Source organism: Canis lupus, chromosome 29, assembly GCF_003254725.2.
Source record: "Canis lupus dingo isolate Sandy chromosome 29, ASM325472v2, whole genome shotgun sequence".
NCBI classification, from domain to species: domain Eukaryota; kingdom Metazoa; phylum Chordata; class Mammalia; order Carnivora; family Canidae; genus Canis; species Canis lupus.
The window spans coordinates 22,903,622-22,919,530 of record NC_064271.1 but is presented as its reverse complement, the minus strand read 5'-3'; the positions used below and the strand labels follow the sequence as shown (position 1 = coordinate 22,919,530).

The following is a 15,909-nucleotide window of genomic DNA, read 5'->3' as shown; positions in this document are numbered from 1 at the left end:
CATTGAATACTGGGATGAAAAATTGCTGTTCTCAGTTTAACACAGCAAGTGCTGAGTACAGGTAAAATTACAACACAGATTTTTTTTTTTTTTTTTGAGATTCTCATGAGGATGAAGAAGAAAACTTTTTAAGAATTCCGGAAGAACTGGATGATCTTCTGATATCTCCTTTTAAAGTCAGAGGCGTTAATTACTAATTCGGTGATTTGGGGAAAGGCAACTATGAGTTGGATGAATCTGTAGTATTTTTAACACCACCTAAAAATGTTCCTGCTAAAGAATACCCTTGATGAAAACCAAATCTTTCCTATAGTCTATAGCGAGATGTTTTCTGAGCTGTGTTATTTTCATTTGAAAGTCAGCCAAAACTGATCTTAAGAAATATTTAAAGAAGAAAGCTCAAAATTCACAATTTTTAGAGGGAGACATAAATTTATTAAGGTTAAAGGATCAGACAGAGGAATAAGGAGGGCAACAGACCCAAAGAGAAAGCATGAATAATAAAGCATGAATCATAAACTATGGATATGAATAAAAACAGAAAGTTTATAACTAGGAGATGAAATAATTAAATAGAATATTTGCTAAAGCAAAATATAGAAGATGGTAATACAGAAACCATTTTACAATATAGTCACCTGCTTTGCCCTAAAGCTTAGGAGACTTGGTGGGTCCTGCCTGACTGCTACCACATGAGTACCTTCTAGTTCTCAGAGTCCCTTCCAGTGAACAGTTGTGTTTTTTCATCTGTCAGGTAAAGCACAACTCTCAAGAGTCACTTCCTCAAAACCAGAAGGTTAACATAAATCAGAGAAAACCCTTCATGCTTTTTATATCATTGTCCCCAGTATCTGTTGCAGCAGAAGACTGAAGATTGAAAGTAAGAACAGTTAGGGACTCTTAGTTGAACTACTGAATGATTCCTTGTCAGGAACCGGGCATGAAATATATGGACTAACTGAATCATAAATCCTACAAGGAAACATAAAGTAACTAAAACCAGTTTGCTGAAAGTATAATTATAGTTGACCCTTGAACAACACAGTTGACCATTGAACATATAAACAGGTTTTTTTTTTACAAATACAGTAAAATACTATAAATATATTTTATTATCTTATTAACCTTTTCTCTATCTTTATTATAAGAATGTAATACATATAATATTATTAAGATACGTGTTAAGTGGCTGTTTATGTGATCAGTAAGCCCTCTGATCAACAGTAGGTGGTTAGTAGTTAAGTTTTGGGAGTCAAGTTATACTCAGATTTTTGGCACCCCTCACCCCTGCGTTGTTCAAGAGTCCACTGTTTATGCCTACTATTTCAGCATTCCTCACAAGGCAAGCCTCTCCTAAACTCTGTAATTTCAAAATACGCACGTTTAACATGACAGCTCAAGATGCAAAATGGTTTTGCATGGTCAGTCCCAAGCCAGTTCTTGCTCATTCTGCATCAAATGTTCGACAGAGACATAGATCCCTTATTGTTCACTTTCTAAACTTATCTAAATAGAGCAAAGTGAAATGGAAACTGTTAGATTTGGGATATTTAGAGAGAACAATTTTAGGTTATATGAGATGGAAATGGATATTTTATTACCTAAGAAAATGTGTTTCAACTATGAGTTCAAGGAAGAATTCTAGAGAGTTTGTGATTTTAATGAGTGAATGATATTTGCTTAATTTTTTAAATGTACAAACATTTATTTAATGGAATAGTTTGAGCACCAGGGTGTAGATGTAATGGGCACCGGCAGCAGTAAGTGAAGATTAGGTCCACCTGTGAGCCAATCACTCTATCATCTGTCACTCAGCTCAGTACTATCGACTGCTAGCATGTCTTTTGACCATTAGTCTTCAGTTGCTCTAGTCCGTAGTCATACTTTAATTGTACCCATAATGGATCCCTGGTAAAGGATAAGAACCATAATAACACTAATGAGATGAGAAATAAAAACAGCATTGACTTGCCAATTCTTGTCATTACTCAGATCTTCTCTGTTCTGAGGGTTGCAAAGTTCTTAACCATGCACATCCAGGTGTTTCTGTTAATGCACTAAATAGAAAAAGTCGTGATTGCATCCAGTTTCATTTTATGGAACATGCATCCATTTTAAAATAATTTGCCCCACCTTTTGTTACCAAGAGCCTCCTGGCTGATAATTTGAACTAAAGATCTACCCTTTAGTAGCGCACCAATTTTAGGCAGAGTAAGGCAGTTTCTATGCATCCGCCATAGGAAAGCCAGATGCCTTATTTCAATCAGTTAAAAAATGCCTAAAACTGTAAAAATAGTCTGCATTGATAGCACTTCACAGTTACCAAATCTCCTTTACATTTTTCACTTGATCCTAACTTAACCCTTGCTGTTTCCCCCGGTCCACAGTCCACCGTAGGCTGTGCCCTTTCTCCCTACACAGGGTTCCATCCACATCTTCCCTGTTCACGTCTCTACCCTGCATCAGGGCTACTTTCTACTGTCTGTGCTTCTCCCAGAAGAGAGAGAGCCCTGCGAGAGGAAGATGTAGCATCCTGGAGACCTGAAATCAGGTCCTCCGGGTCCTCGTCAGCAATTCTAGTATTCCTTATTTCCATTTCCTAGAATCTTTGTGCAGTTCTAATTCCAAATCTTCACCATTGTCACTCCCCAGGTCCTTCCCATCAGCCCTGAATTGTAGCAGAAGGCTAATGATGGCCATTTATTGACTACCTGCCCTCTCCGAGTTAGTACTAAGTGCTTCATATCAACCAGTTCTGATCCAGAACAACTCTACAAGGTAATGTCCTCCCCATTTTATAGATAAGGAAATTGAGGCTAAAGGAACACAGTCAGTATGTGATAAACTGGAGTTTGAACCCAGGTCTGTCTCATCCCATAGCCCACAGCACTCTCGGTCTCTTTCAAGCTATCAAAGGATCTTTCGAATAACCTTAAAATATTGCATCAACCCCCTCACTGTTCTCATGTTTTTTCCTGTTTCCTTTCTTTGCCTTCATCCAGGACCTGTCTCTAACAATTGTCACCTTCTCAAGGCTTCTTCATTTTCCCCTATTGTCTGAGCATCTTTCTTCCCACCTAGTGATAAGATCAGCTCTCGTTTTCTTAAGATAAAGAGTAAAACGCCTTTTCCCTTGGCCCAGCTAATCCTTCTGGTTACTGTCCACATTTCCTCCTTCCTTTCTGGACAAAAGTCTCCAGCATGTGGCCCACACCTGCTTCCTCCACTTCCTCTGCCGGTTTCCTCACCAGCCCTCCTCAGTCTGGCTTCTGTAGTGGGCTGCTTGTTCACACTGCCCTCTCAAAAGTTCTTATTGAATTCAGCAACCTCTCCTCTGCCCTCACCTCTCTCTAGCACAGGGCAGGATTTACCAATCATCCGTTCCTCAGATTCCAACTGTGCTTGTTTCTGGGATTGCACATAAATCAGTGCCTCTGCCCCAGAGAAGAGACCCGTTCACATCTGGCCCCACTTAACTCCTAAGAGGAGTTATCTAAGAATTTATCTAAGAATAAGAACTTGGAATACTTATTTCTTTCTCCAGGTCCCTAAGACAATTTTGCCTCTGCCGTCAGTTCTTTTTTTTTTTTTTTCCCTCAGTTCTTTGCTTTTTTGTGACTCACTTGGGTTCATCCATCTCCATGAACTCTGGAATGTCTTCTCTGATCACCTTCCTGTTTGTAACCTTGACCTTTCCTTTGCATCGCAGCCCTGTATTTCCAACTAGAAATGCCTGTGTTATGTAAAAATCCGGTTTGTCTAAAACTGAACTTGTCATCACCTTCCAACTGTCTCTCCTTACTACCTGCACAGTTTCGATCTGTAGTAAGCCATTCATATGGACACCAAGTTGGATACCTTGGGGTTATCTTGTATGTTTCTCTTCTTACCCATTTACCCATTCTACCAGTATTTGTTGAAACATCCTCTGTTCCAGGATTTTTGTTAAAAGCTGGCAAGACAGACACAGAGGCTGCCCTCAATGTTTCAAAGTTCTGATAATCCTTCCCTTAAAATGTCTGTGTGTTGTTCCTTCCAACTCTTGCCCTTGTTAGATACTTAACGTGCCCTGGCTTGGACTAGCACAGCAGCTGCTCATCTGAGAGTCTAGCCTTTGGTCTTTTCTCCTCACTTCGTCAGAATACATAGGATGATCCATACTTACACATCAAGTGATATCAAGTCGAAGGTATTTTTTATTTTTACTTGTAAAATATACATGCAAATACATACAATAAATTGTAAAATATACACGTAAAATATATGTGCAATCTACCGTCCTAACCATTTGTAAGTGTGCATACAGTTCAGTAGTGTTTAGTACATTCACGTTGTTGTGCAACCAATCTTGAGAACTTTCTTAGTTTGCAAAACTAACACCTGTACCTGTTAAAGGACAACTCCTCATTCCCCTTGCTTTAGAACCCTTGGCAGCTACCCTTCTATTTTCTGTCTTTATGAACTTGACTTTTCTAGGGACTTCATATGAACAAAATCATTGGATGTTTGTCCTTTTGTGACTGGCTCTCTTCACTTAGCATGGTGCCCTCAAGGTCCATCCATGGTTCATAGCAGGTGTCAGAATCTCCTTCTCTTTTACAGTTGACTAATATTCTCTGTATGTGTACACCACACTTGGCCTATCCATTCATCTGTTGATGGACACCAAAGGGTTTCCCCATTTGGCCGTTGTGAATAATGCTTCTGTGAGCATGGGAGCACAGACACATCTTTGAGACCCTGTTCTCAGTTCTTGTGACTGTATACCCTCAGGTAATTGGTGGATCATATAGTAATTCTATTTTTAATTTTTTGAGGAACCACCATACTATTTTCCATGGCAGCTATGCCATTTTACACTCCATCCATGCACAAGGCTTAAATTTTTTCACATCCTTACCAACACTTGTTTCCTTTTTTTTTTTTATAGTAGTCATCCTAATGAGTATGAGGTAGTATCTCAATGTGATTTTCATGTGTATTTCTGTTATAATTAGTGATGTTGAGCATCTTTTCATGAGCTTGTTGACACTTTGTAGATCTTCTTTGCAGAAATGTCTATTCAAGTTTTTTGCCTTCTTTTTATATATTATTTAAATTCAGTTTGCCAACATATAGTATAATACTCAGTACTCATCCCATCAAATGCCCTCCTTAATGTCCATCACCCAGTTATCCCATCCCCCTACTGTTCCTCCCTTTCTGCAACCCTTTGTTTGTTTCCTAGAGTTAGGAGTCTCTCATGGTTTGCCTTCCTCTCTGATTTTTCCCCACTCAGTTTCCCTCCTTTCCCTTATGGTCCCTTTCACTATTTCTTATATTCCACATTATCAGTGAAACCATATGATAATTGTTTTTCTCCAATTGACTTATTTCACTCAGCATAATACCCTCCAGTTCCATCCATGTCAATGTAAATGGTAGGTATTCATCCTTTCTGATGGCTGTATCTTTTTTTTTTTAAGACTTTATTTGAGAGAGAGAGCGTGTGTGAGAGAGCATGAGGAGGGAGAGTGGGAGAGGAAGGCAGAGGAAGGAGGAGAAGCAGACTCTCCCATGCGTGGGGAGTCCAGTGTGGGGCTCAATCCCAGGATTCCAGGATTATGACCTGAGCAGAAGGCAGATGCTTAACCAGCTGAACCACCCAGGAGCCCCTGCCCTTTTTTTAGTTGAGGTGGGGTTTTTTTGTTTTTTGTTGTTGTTATTGTTCTTGTTCTTGTTGTTGTTGTTTTGTTTTTTTGTCATTGAGTTGAAGGAGTTCTCACATAGTCTGGATACTGACCCATTATCAGATAAATGATCAGCAAATATTATTTCCCATTCAGTGAGTTGCAGGTGATTATATTTTAAAGAGAAGTTTTAGTCTAATTTAGTGATAATGTTTTTGAACTTTAGAATGACCCTCAATTTAAAAGGACATTTTCTATAAATCATTTGAAGAGTAAAACATGTCTTAAATGTTTCTTTTTTACGTCAGATTTTTCTCAGTGCATAAATTACATGGGAAGGTCAATTTTAAATAAATGTTATAAAACTCAGAATAAAGTAGAAGATATCCAGTTATTTGGCCTTTCTTCCAACAGAGGATTACAAATGTGCTTTTGACCTGGCTCTCCAGAGAATATAGCCTTTAAGCTTATTAAATTTGATCAAATATTATGGAATAAAATCTGTAAAGTACCTAAGAATGAGGACTTATTTTTCAAGCTTGAAAATGGATATAGAAAAAAATCCTGTGAAGGAAGTTGAATAATAAATAGGTTCTGCTGTCTCTAAGTTATGACCTATGTTCCTAAGCTTTAGCATATTGCGAGGGGCTACAGTTTGGAAAACTTAGTGTAACAAGAGCTTATTGATCTGGTGATTTTTTTTTCAATATCCAGTTTCCAAAAAGGATTTGCAGGGCATTATGATTCACATACATAATAGCATTCCTGACATTAGAGAATGTTAAAGCCATGTAGTGAGAGTACATAACCATACACATAGATTAAGGTTAATTTTACTTCCAGATTCCTAGTAGCCTTAACAAAAAGGGAGAATACATTATGTAGTGCTCATTGTATGATACAAGGAGGCACACAGATTTATCATCGGAGGCTATTTTTTCCTGGCACAAACTTTAAGAGGAATGTGTCACCAAGATCTTTATAAACCTAACAATGTCACACATAGTGGATGGCATTTTACAAAAATACATATAAACATTCTTCATATGAATTTTGGTTCCTCCCATCTGCCTTTGATAAAAAGCCAAGGGTATGATATGATTCTACAAAGGGATTTCGGTGATAGCTAATGTAATGTGGTTTGACTTTTGATCTCATGGACCAGAATCATCTGTGGCCTAGACTGGACTCAGCCTCATCTTTGGCTAGTAATGCTTTCAAAGCCAGCATATTATCACACCTCTGTAAAAGTTTGGGCCCTTGCAAGATCAAATACCAAACTTCAATGGGGATATAACGCCCCTTAGTTTATATTTTATAACTCTATATCACTTTTTGAAAAGAAAGACATGAACTCCTGCCCGGTGAAAGAGACAACTCTTTGTTGATGATGTAACTTGTTTCTAACCAGGACCTAAGAATCCTGTCTTGAAGTTACTGTTCCAGGTCTTGTCTTTAAAAAAAAAAAAAAAAAAAAAAAACAAGAAGGTAACTGAGGGAGAAAATGAACACTGAAGAACTAATAAAATGGTAAAGACTGGACCCATAACAAGTAGTCTTCCCAAACCACGTTTACTGAAAATAGATATTTAACAGAATCATGTAACATGTACCCATTTTCCAGACTAAAATCTTCATCTGCTATGTCAGGCACCAGAAGATTGGAAGTTAGAAGTCAAGCCCAACATATAAGAGCCCTGCCTGTACCTCCACAGGAGGAGCATGTGCTGAGCCTTGCTGGGCTGGGTCTTATCAGAGAACCAAATCAAGATCAAAAGAGCAGTTTCTTCCGGGTACAGTAACTCAGAAATCATGCCTCTGTTTTTTCAGCCAAGATCTGTGCAGCCTCCCCTCTCTTGTTCCTGTCAAGAGTATTCCTCACACAACAGACTGATTTCTTCTTTTTTTTCTTTTTGTTTTTCTTTTTGTTTTTGTTTTTTTTTTTAACTGATTTCTTCTTAAAAAGGACTACAACTGTAGGCACAAGAGAATTGGCTTTCACAGATCTGGGTGTCAACATAAACGGGTAGGGTCACAGTCCAAAAGGAAGGCTAACAAGTCCTATTTCTTTCATGTCCTTATCATGGTGCCTTAGCGCAGGGAAGAATGTTAGCTATCGTCATATGTTTTCAGGAGAACCAGAAGGGAAACGGAAGTGAAGATAGAAACAGGGACTTCAGATCTGCCTTTGCAGTCACCCTGGTGAGAGAGGGTGGCGGTGTGACCAGGGCAGGCACAGCAACGACAACAAGAACTGGCAGGTTTGAGGATATGTTTGGAGGTAGTGCCAACTGGATTTGCTGACCGTGGCTGTGGCGTATGGCAGAAAGGGAGGCATCAAGGATGACTAAAGGGTTTAGACTTGAGGAACTGGAAGATGGGGTTGCCATCCCCTGAGATTTGGATCCTTAGGTACAATTGAGATTATTTTTAAATTTTCCTAATAATCTCCTTTAAATATTTCGACATCAAAGCAAATCATGAATACAGGCCCTGAACCAAATAGATCATCAGCTCTGCTGTCAAATTTTAAATCATATCAGTAAACTTAGATTTAATATAACAAATTTTAAAAAGACATCAAAATTCAAAATCCACATTTTTTTTTTAAAGGAGTTTATTGTTGGGAAGAAAACACATAAAAAGCAGAAATAGCAAAATTTGTTAATATTATATACAGTTTTGTCTTTAGCAGATTTCTTGTCCATTCTAAATTAAAATCTTCATCAGCTACGTCAGTGAATAGATGAGTAAAAGATTGAAGTTAGAGGGTCCGGGGTGGCTCGGTCGATTAAGCATCTGACTCTTGATTTTAGCTCAGGTCATGCTCTCCAGGTCATGAGATTGAGATTGAGCCCTGCCTTGGGCTCCACACTCAGCAGGGAGTCTGCTTGTCCCTCTCCCTCTACTCCCTACCCCCTTCATTCACTCACTCTCAAATAAAATCTGTAAAAAAAAAGATTAAAGTTAGAAGTTGAGACAGACAGCTTAAAGTCCAGTTTGTTACCTTAGCAGGAATATATACCAGGCATGTTTGGTATATTGTTGATAGACTTTTTTCATAAAAGCATTCCTAGGTTTAAGAAAAATCTGGAAAGCCAGGCTATTTTCTTCTGGGTAAGATGACTTGAGAGTTCATGAAAAACTATTTCAGTTGTTAAAGAAAAAAAAATTGGATAGTCCTCATCAAATTACTGATTGAAAAAATAGCTTGAAATTCAGTTGTTGTGTACAGAGGATGCCTCACATCCAGAAATTCTACATTTACTCTTTTGGCTGTTCACAAATGACCTTCCCAGGAGAACCAAGGTCCAGGGGGGACTCACCCAGCTGCTTGTGTGAGCTTAGCCAGCCCCTCAGGTCTTCCTGCCCCTTCACCTATACATAGTAACTCTCTACAAGCTAAAATGGGTTTATTTGGGGGGAAAAAAATATGGCCCTAATGGAAAGTTGCTTTTTACTTACTTTTTACTGCATTTTATGGGAGAAAGTGTATGTGATAATGGTATTTGGAGATTTGTGAGGGCCTGACCCCTTATGGATATTGGCAGTGTGTTGAATACATGCGAGATTTTTTGGGCAAGCATGATCCGTGTGTGTGTGTGTGTGTGTGTGTGTTTTCTATGTGACCAGCTACACAGCAGGGCATCATCTACTTTGCATCGTTGCAGCTGCCCAGCCTGAACCCGCCTCCCTCCCCGCCTCCAGGCCCATGAACAATGGCATGTCTTACCACTTGGCTGAATGAAGGGGTCGTGTGTTGAGCTCTGGAACTGAGCCTGGGATTTGAACACATGAATTCACTAACATGAGCCATTATTGAGCCCAGATTTTTTTCCCCAGGCAAATCTAGACTTGTCAGTGGCCTAGCCACACAAAGCTAGCAGAGACAGCTGATTCAGATGGGTTCCTGTTCTCTTCTACTTCCTGTCATTGGATTTAGGGCTACCAGTAGCTCTCGTGCAGACCTTTCGTTTCAGGTTTGAATGTGGTTTTGACTCATCTTACCAACTGTGCAACAGCATTGACACAGGGAGGGGCTCTAGATGGAACGGTCCCCATCCCTGTTTGGTCTTACCGGAAAGAGCAAGTAGAAAAGGAAAGGGGTTAGGGCTTTACTGACACTGTGCCTCCAAGATATATTTGCAGAAAGGTTAAGCCCGTATTTATTTATTCTCCAGTTTAGCATATCATAAGAAGTGGTGGAGATAAATGGTATCATTTTATTTGTGTATGTGGTGGTGTGTTTTGATATTATCAGAATAAACTCTACTTAGTTTTACAAATTTTTCACTGAAGGGCTAGCAGATTTTGTTATAAGGCAGCATAACTGTTCTCTTACGGCTTCATTAATTATGATGCCTAGACATAATTAGGCTCTATCTAAAAATAGCAGAGAAGATGGAAAATAATTCTGGGGGAAAGAGTTGAGATTCTGAGAAACTGTGAAAGAACATAAAAGAGGGCATCCATGGATTCTCAGGAGGAGCACAAGGGCTACAGTGTTATCCATCCTCAGTGACGGCTCCCGTGAGGGTGTTAGGATGCTCTTACCCTCTTGACTCTGTTTCCGTTTCATGGTACCTTATAATCTGAAACATCCTCTGTGATTCAGAAGTAACAGTTTCGATGATTGAAAGTAGATCCATTCATTTTTAAATAATGGACTTTAGAGTAGTTTTGTGTGTGTACAGCGTTCTCATATATACCTCCTCTCCCCCACACTGTTCCCCCTATTACTAGCATCTTGCACTGGTGGGTAAAGCTGATGAGCCAGTATTGACACTATAGTGTAAACTAAAGACCACAGTTGACATGAGGGCTCACTCTTTGTGCAGTGCTGTTTAGTGGGTTTTGACACATGCATAGTGTTGTGGAGCCCCCAGTACAGTATCAAAAAGAGTAGTGTTGCTCTTTCTCCTGCACTCCACCTGTTCATCCCTCCCCTACTTTTACTCTGAACCGTTAGCAACCACCAATCTTTTTACTGGCTCAATAGTTTTGTCAATCCACTCATTTTTTTAAAGATTTTATTTATTTATTCATGAGAAACACAGAGGCAGAGACATAGGCAAAGGGAGAAGTAGACTCCTCACAGGCAGCCCAATGCAGGACTTGATCCCAGGACCCCAGGATCACGCGCTGAGCCAAAGGTGGATGCTCAACTGCTCAGCCACACGGGTACCCCTGTCAATCCATTCATTTTTAAGTAACTACCCAGATGTTCCTGAGGACACATCATTGACTCCTTTATTCATAAAATGAACCCTCAGTTGATACCATGTGCCAGGTTGTGTCATACACATTGGGAATATAGCAGAGGACCAGCAATGCAAAATCCCAGTCTTCATAAAGCTTACATTTTAGTACTTCCAGCCTTCCGTCTTGGCTAGGTCCTAAGGGGGAGTGAAGGATCCCATGAAGACACAGAATGAGAGGAGGTAGTTGGAGAATTTGGGAACAGGACCTCCTGCCCATTAGCCCCCACCTCAGTCTCAGGGCAGACCCCAACTTCCCTGCTTCCTTCCTGCAGCTAGTCCCAGGAATTCCATCTGCTGACCTCTTCCACCTGCCACCTGCCTTTTCTCTCCTAAGAACTGCTGGGGCACAATGTTGCTTCTCAACTTTTTCTCTCCTATTGTTTCTCTCTTTCCTTTTTCTTCTTTAAGATTTATTTATTTATTTATTTATTTATTTATTTATTTATTTGACACACAGAGTGTGCACAAGCAGGCTCTCTGCTAAGCATGGAGCCCAGTGCAGGGCTGAATCCCAGGACCCTGGGCTCATGACCTGAGCCAAATGCAGACACTTAACTGACTGAGCCACCCAGGTGCCCCCATCTCCTGCTGTTTCCAAAATAAGTGCAGGCACCTTTCAGACTTTCATTAAGCTTTTATTATAGTTACTTAAAGCCCTGCCTGGTGCTAATAAAATTAGAATAGAAAGTTAGCAAAACTAGAAGAAATAGATGCCCATGATTATCATCTAAATACTGACCGGACAAGGTGTTCTTTGGAAGTGGATGACCTAGAGTTCTCTGTCTTACCCACTGAATCCTCTCTTCTTGGGCACGTGGACATCAGTTCTCCTGTGTTGCCATAAACAGCCCCCTTCTCTAAACCTACTGCCTTCTCCCTCACCCTAGTCCTCTGGAAAGACAGGAGGTTTCATGACTGAGGATGGGCCAGAGGGCAGGTGGAAGATTGAGAGACTTCTGTTTCCTCTTTCCAACCTCGGCCTCCTTGTTTCACAAGAATTAATTGATCAATTAAATGGGCTTCTTAGAACCTCCTGAGCATATTCTTAAGTGCAGACCTGGTGCTCTGCTTCTACAGGCTGGTGAGAGCCTGTTGTGTGTGTCTCTTCCCAACTGCACGTCCAGTGACATCACACTGGTCACTTGAATTGGTCATAGAGGGAGTATTTAACCATGGAAATCAATGCTACTTTCTTTTCCAGAGTTACTTTTTTCCAGCATTCTATGGGGCAGACACTCTTGGTCAAATTTTTTTTTTTTTTAAGATTTTATGTATTTATTCATGAGAGACAGAGAGGGAGAGAGAGGCAGAGACACAGGCAGAGGGAGAAGCAGGCTCCTTGCAGGGAGCCTGACCTGGGACTCGATCCCAGATCTCCAGGATCACACCCTGGGCTGAAGGCGGCACTAAACCACGAGCCACCCAGGGATCCCCTTGATCAAATTCTTATATAGATTCTGCCGCAGGAAATAAATTCGTGAACACTGTATTCCTAAGCTCTACCTCTACTCTCCATGGTTGGCGGGGGGAGCTGCCAGCCAAAGGCAGCAGGAGCTTCAACCCATAAGTTTTGAAAACCAGGCTTTGCATCAAGCTGCGCAGAACTTGCTCACCCTTTTCGTTTCCCTTGAAAGGAGGACTGAGGCATTATACAGGTGGTTCCACCCATGTTGTCTTCATCGATGGCTCACAACAATGTGACCATAAAACTTGCAGGGGAGGCGCCGGGCCATGACCACAGTGAGCGTGGCTCTTCCCCAGGCCGCAGACCGTGTGCTTGTCCACGTGTCATGAACAAGGCGCCCCCCTTGCTGACTCCCCTTTCTGCCCTGTGTAGGACTGCACACGCAAGAGCCAAAGCTGACGCCGCCGACCAGGCTGCCCAGGCTGCCCGCCAGGAGTGTGACATCGCAAGAGCTGTGGCCAGGGAGCTGTCGCCTGACTTCTACCAGCCAGGTGAGACCGTTGCCCACTGATGGGAGAACTAGGAGTTGGACCTTCGGTTTCCTTTCTTTTTTTTTTCCTTTTCCTTAAAGGTCTGTGAATACCAGCAATACTACAGAACAAGTAGGTATAAAAAGTGCTAAGTATTTGAAGTCTGAGTGTTAGTGCTGGAGATTTGGTTTATTCCCCAGTGTCTCTCCCTTCCTGCCTCCTGACTCCCAGCAACAAACTTTGAGCTGATAGCATCAAATGAGATGGGAATCCCAAAGGAGTACCTGATTCTAAGCAATGGCATTAGTGTGTTAGTGACTGTCGTGGATGTCGTCACAAACATTCCAAATTCAGAGGCAGGTATAACAATACCGTTAGCGGTAGTAAGAGATGAACCAATAACTATTGTGACTATTTTTTTTAATATTTCTAAACTGAATTTCAAAGGACTGTGGTTAGGTAGGGACATACACACTTAAAGGCAGACTAATATGCATATATTAACAGGAAAATCCAAGTCATGGTAGAAGAAATTAAAATAACAACCTCAAAAAAAAAAATCAGTCTCAGTCCAGATCATCTACCTCTCAAATGTAATAAAGTAACAATACACAAATATTTGCAGTAGGTTTAAATATTTAACTCACTTCCTAGTGGTTTCTTAGTAGATTGTTTCCATCCCTCTCTATAATACTCTAGCCGCTTTTTTATTTATGTTTCTTCATTGTTTTAGAAACATCTCCCTAGTGATTGAGGGATCAACAGATTTCTAAATGAAGGGATCAAAATAAATGCTCTATGAGTTTCTACATGCCAAAATTTGTATTTTCTTGGTAAAGAATTTTTCCACATTGGTTTCTATGAATTCAAGCTGGAAAATTAGCACCCTGTACAACAACAAAGGTGTTCAATCCATGTTTGGTTCCAGTAAACGTAATATAATCCTGGAACCCACCAGATGAACTAGGCAGGTCAAAGTGAACAGTATAACAAGATCCATACAAAAGCTAGAAACTTGGCTGTAATAAAGGATGGAGGAATGAGAAGGTAAAGGACATGGTGATTTTTTTTTCTCCTACAAAGAGTGAAGACAGTAAAAGTCTAGGGGGAAAAGACTCCATTTTTACATGAGAGAGACTAAAAAGGACTCATTCTATTTGTTGCTGAGTGATAGAGCTGTCAGAGGGACTTCTGTAATAGTTCAACTCCAGGGAGACAACCATGGTAATGGGTGTTTTCTTTAACGTACCTCTTTTTTAAGCCTCTGGATGAGACTTCAATCATTTAATGTATATGTATATAATTAAGAAAGGGGAACCCTCCATTCTTTGCAGTGACCTCTGCTAGGAATAAACTATTTCCTGGTGTGACATGAACTCACACTTCTCTGATGCCTAAGTATATTATTGGTCACTACCTGTTGGTGTGACAGCTGCAGATAGAGTGCAGCCACCCAAGAGGTACTGTCCTGTTCCCTCCCCAATGGCACTACCGCTGGGAAGCAGCTCAGTACTCAGGAGATTGGTGCTGCTCCATGAAGTAGTCCTAGGCTTGAGCCTCTCTGAAAGCAAACAAACTTAGTATTGTTGTCTGCGGATGGTAATTTCTAGGTTCTGTTGCTAATTCTCTTGGGGGATAGGGTCCCTATAGATTTCTATTAGGTGTTACCAAGAGGTAAATGATACCGAAGGTCATCTCAGTTTCCCAGACTAAGTGGTTTTAAAAGCTTTTTATGGCCTAAAAGCATTTGAGGGAAGAAAATATTGTGGGAAACTGTAATTCCACCCTCTTCGCTAACATACCAGCTTCATACAAGCAAGTTGTCCATCAGTAATGAATACATCACAGTAGTGCGAGTTGACAACGGGTCTATTTAAGACAAGGGCTGAGGGGAAGGCTGCAGTCCCCTTTGACCCACAGCCAACTCTTCCCTCAGCAACTGGACAGAAAGCCTTTTCTGTACTAAGTATTATTGATCTTCTCAAGGGAGCATAACTCAAGCTTTCCACTCTGCATTTATAGGGTGATCAAATCAGACATTTCTAAAAGGGCTTTCAAGTACTTTTTTAAAATCAGGCTTCTCATTTAATTTATGTATCTTAGATATAAATATTTCCATTGTTTGAAATGCATTTGTCGTGCATAGAAGTTGTTGGCCCTGGGATAAAGGAGGTCTGCTCTACCTTACATTTTGAACGCTTTTTCCCAACGTTGGCAATATTTTCAGATATTTGCCATTAGTTAAATCTAATCTTGCTTTTAGTTCAAAACTGCATTATTCTACAGTTCAGTTAAAAACTAAGGAAAAAATAGACCCATGGGGGATGGTCACCCAAAGGGTTAAGTTCTAACAAATAATAAAAAGCATACAAGTGGAGGTATATGAGTGTATATGTAGATAATTACACATATACACACAAAGAAACCTTACTTGTCATGTGTACAAATGGCACAGTAAGTCATCCCCCAAGAACTTAGATTTGACCTTTCCCTTTGAGAGTTAAATTTTCAAATGACCCGGGATCCTGCACAAAGATATATAGTGATCATAAGAAATAGCACAGGTATATTACAGCAAGATTTCCTTGTAACCTGATTGAGTGTATTAAAACATCTAAACAATTGGTCACCCAAAGTAGTATAGGAAAAAAAAAAAAAAAGCCACAGAGGCAAAAGTTGGCAGCGCCCATCCAGACACCGTCCAGAGGAGAGAGAAGCCGAGGCCAAAATCTCAGAGTATTGCATTTGAATTGGCAAGGACGTTGGTGTTATGGGGAAGGATGCAGGGAACTGCAGCCAACCGTGGATGGCTTTATTGGCAAGATCATCCAACTGAGGAAATGGATGCATCAGGCTAGCTCAGCCTCATGCCTGTCGATATTTGATTCATCTCATGCTTCTTGTCCTGATTCCATGCTCACCGTAACCTTCTGATGTGGGATTGAGCTGCTCACAGAGGTCTACCAACAGGAACAGCATGCACTGGTGCTTTTGGCGCGAGTCCCCTGGCCTAGGCGATGTTTACAGAGCTCATTGTCAACTAA

At 40.6% G+C, this 15,909-nt stretch overlaps 1 protein-coding gene across 5 annotated transcripts in view; it reads left to right on the top strand.

Moving 5' to 3' along the window:
• Nucleotides 1-15,909, top strand: part of JPH1 (junctophilin 1) — an 84,067-nt gene that overhangs the window by 47,453 nt on the left and 20,705 nt on the right. For all 5 annotated transcript variants that reach the window (XM_025478036.3, XM_025478034.3, XM_025478032.3 and 2 more), the window contains exon 3: nt 12,768-12,886. In XM_025478036.3, the coding sequence (XP_025333821.1) occupies nt 12,768-12,886 (119 nt within the window). The remainder of the gene's footprint in view (nt 1-12,767; nt 12,887-15,909) is intronic.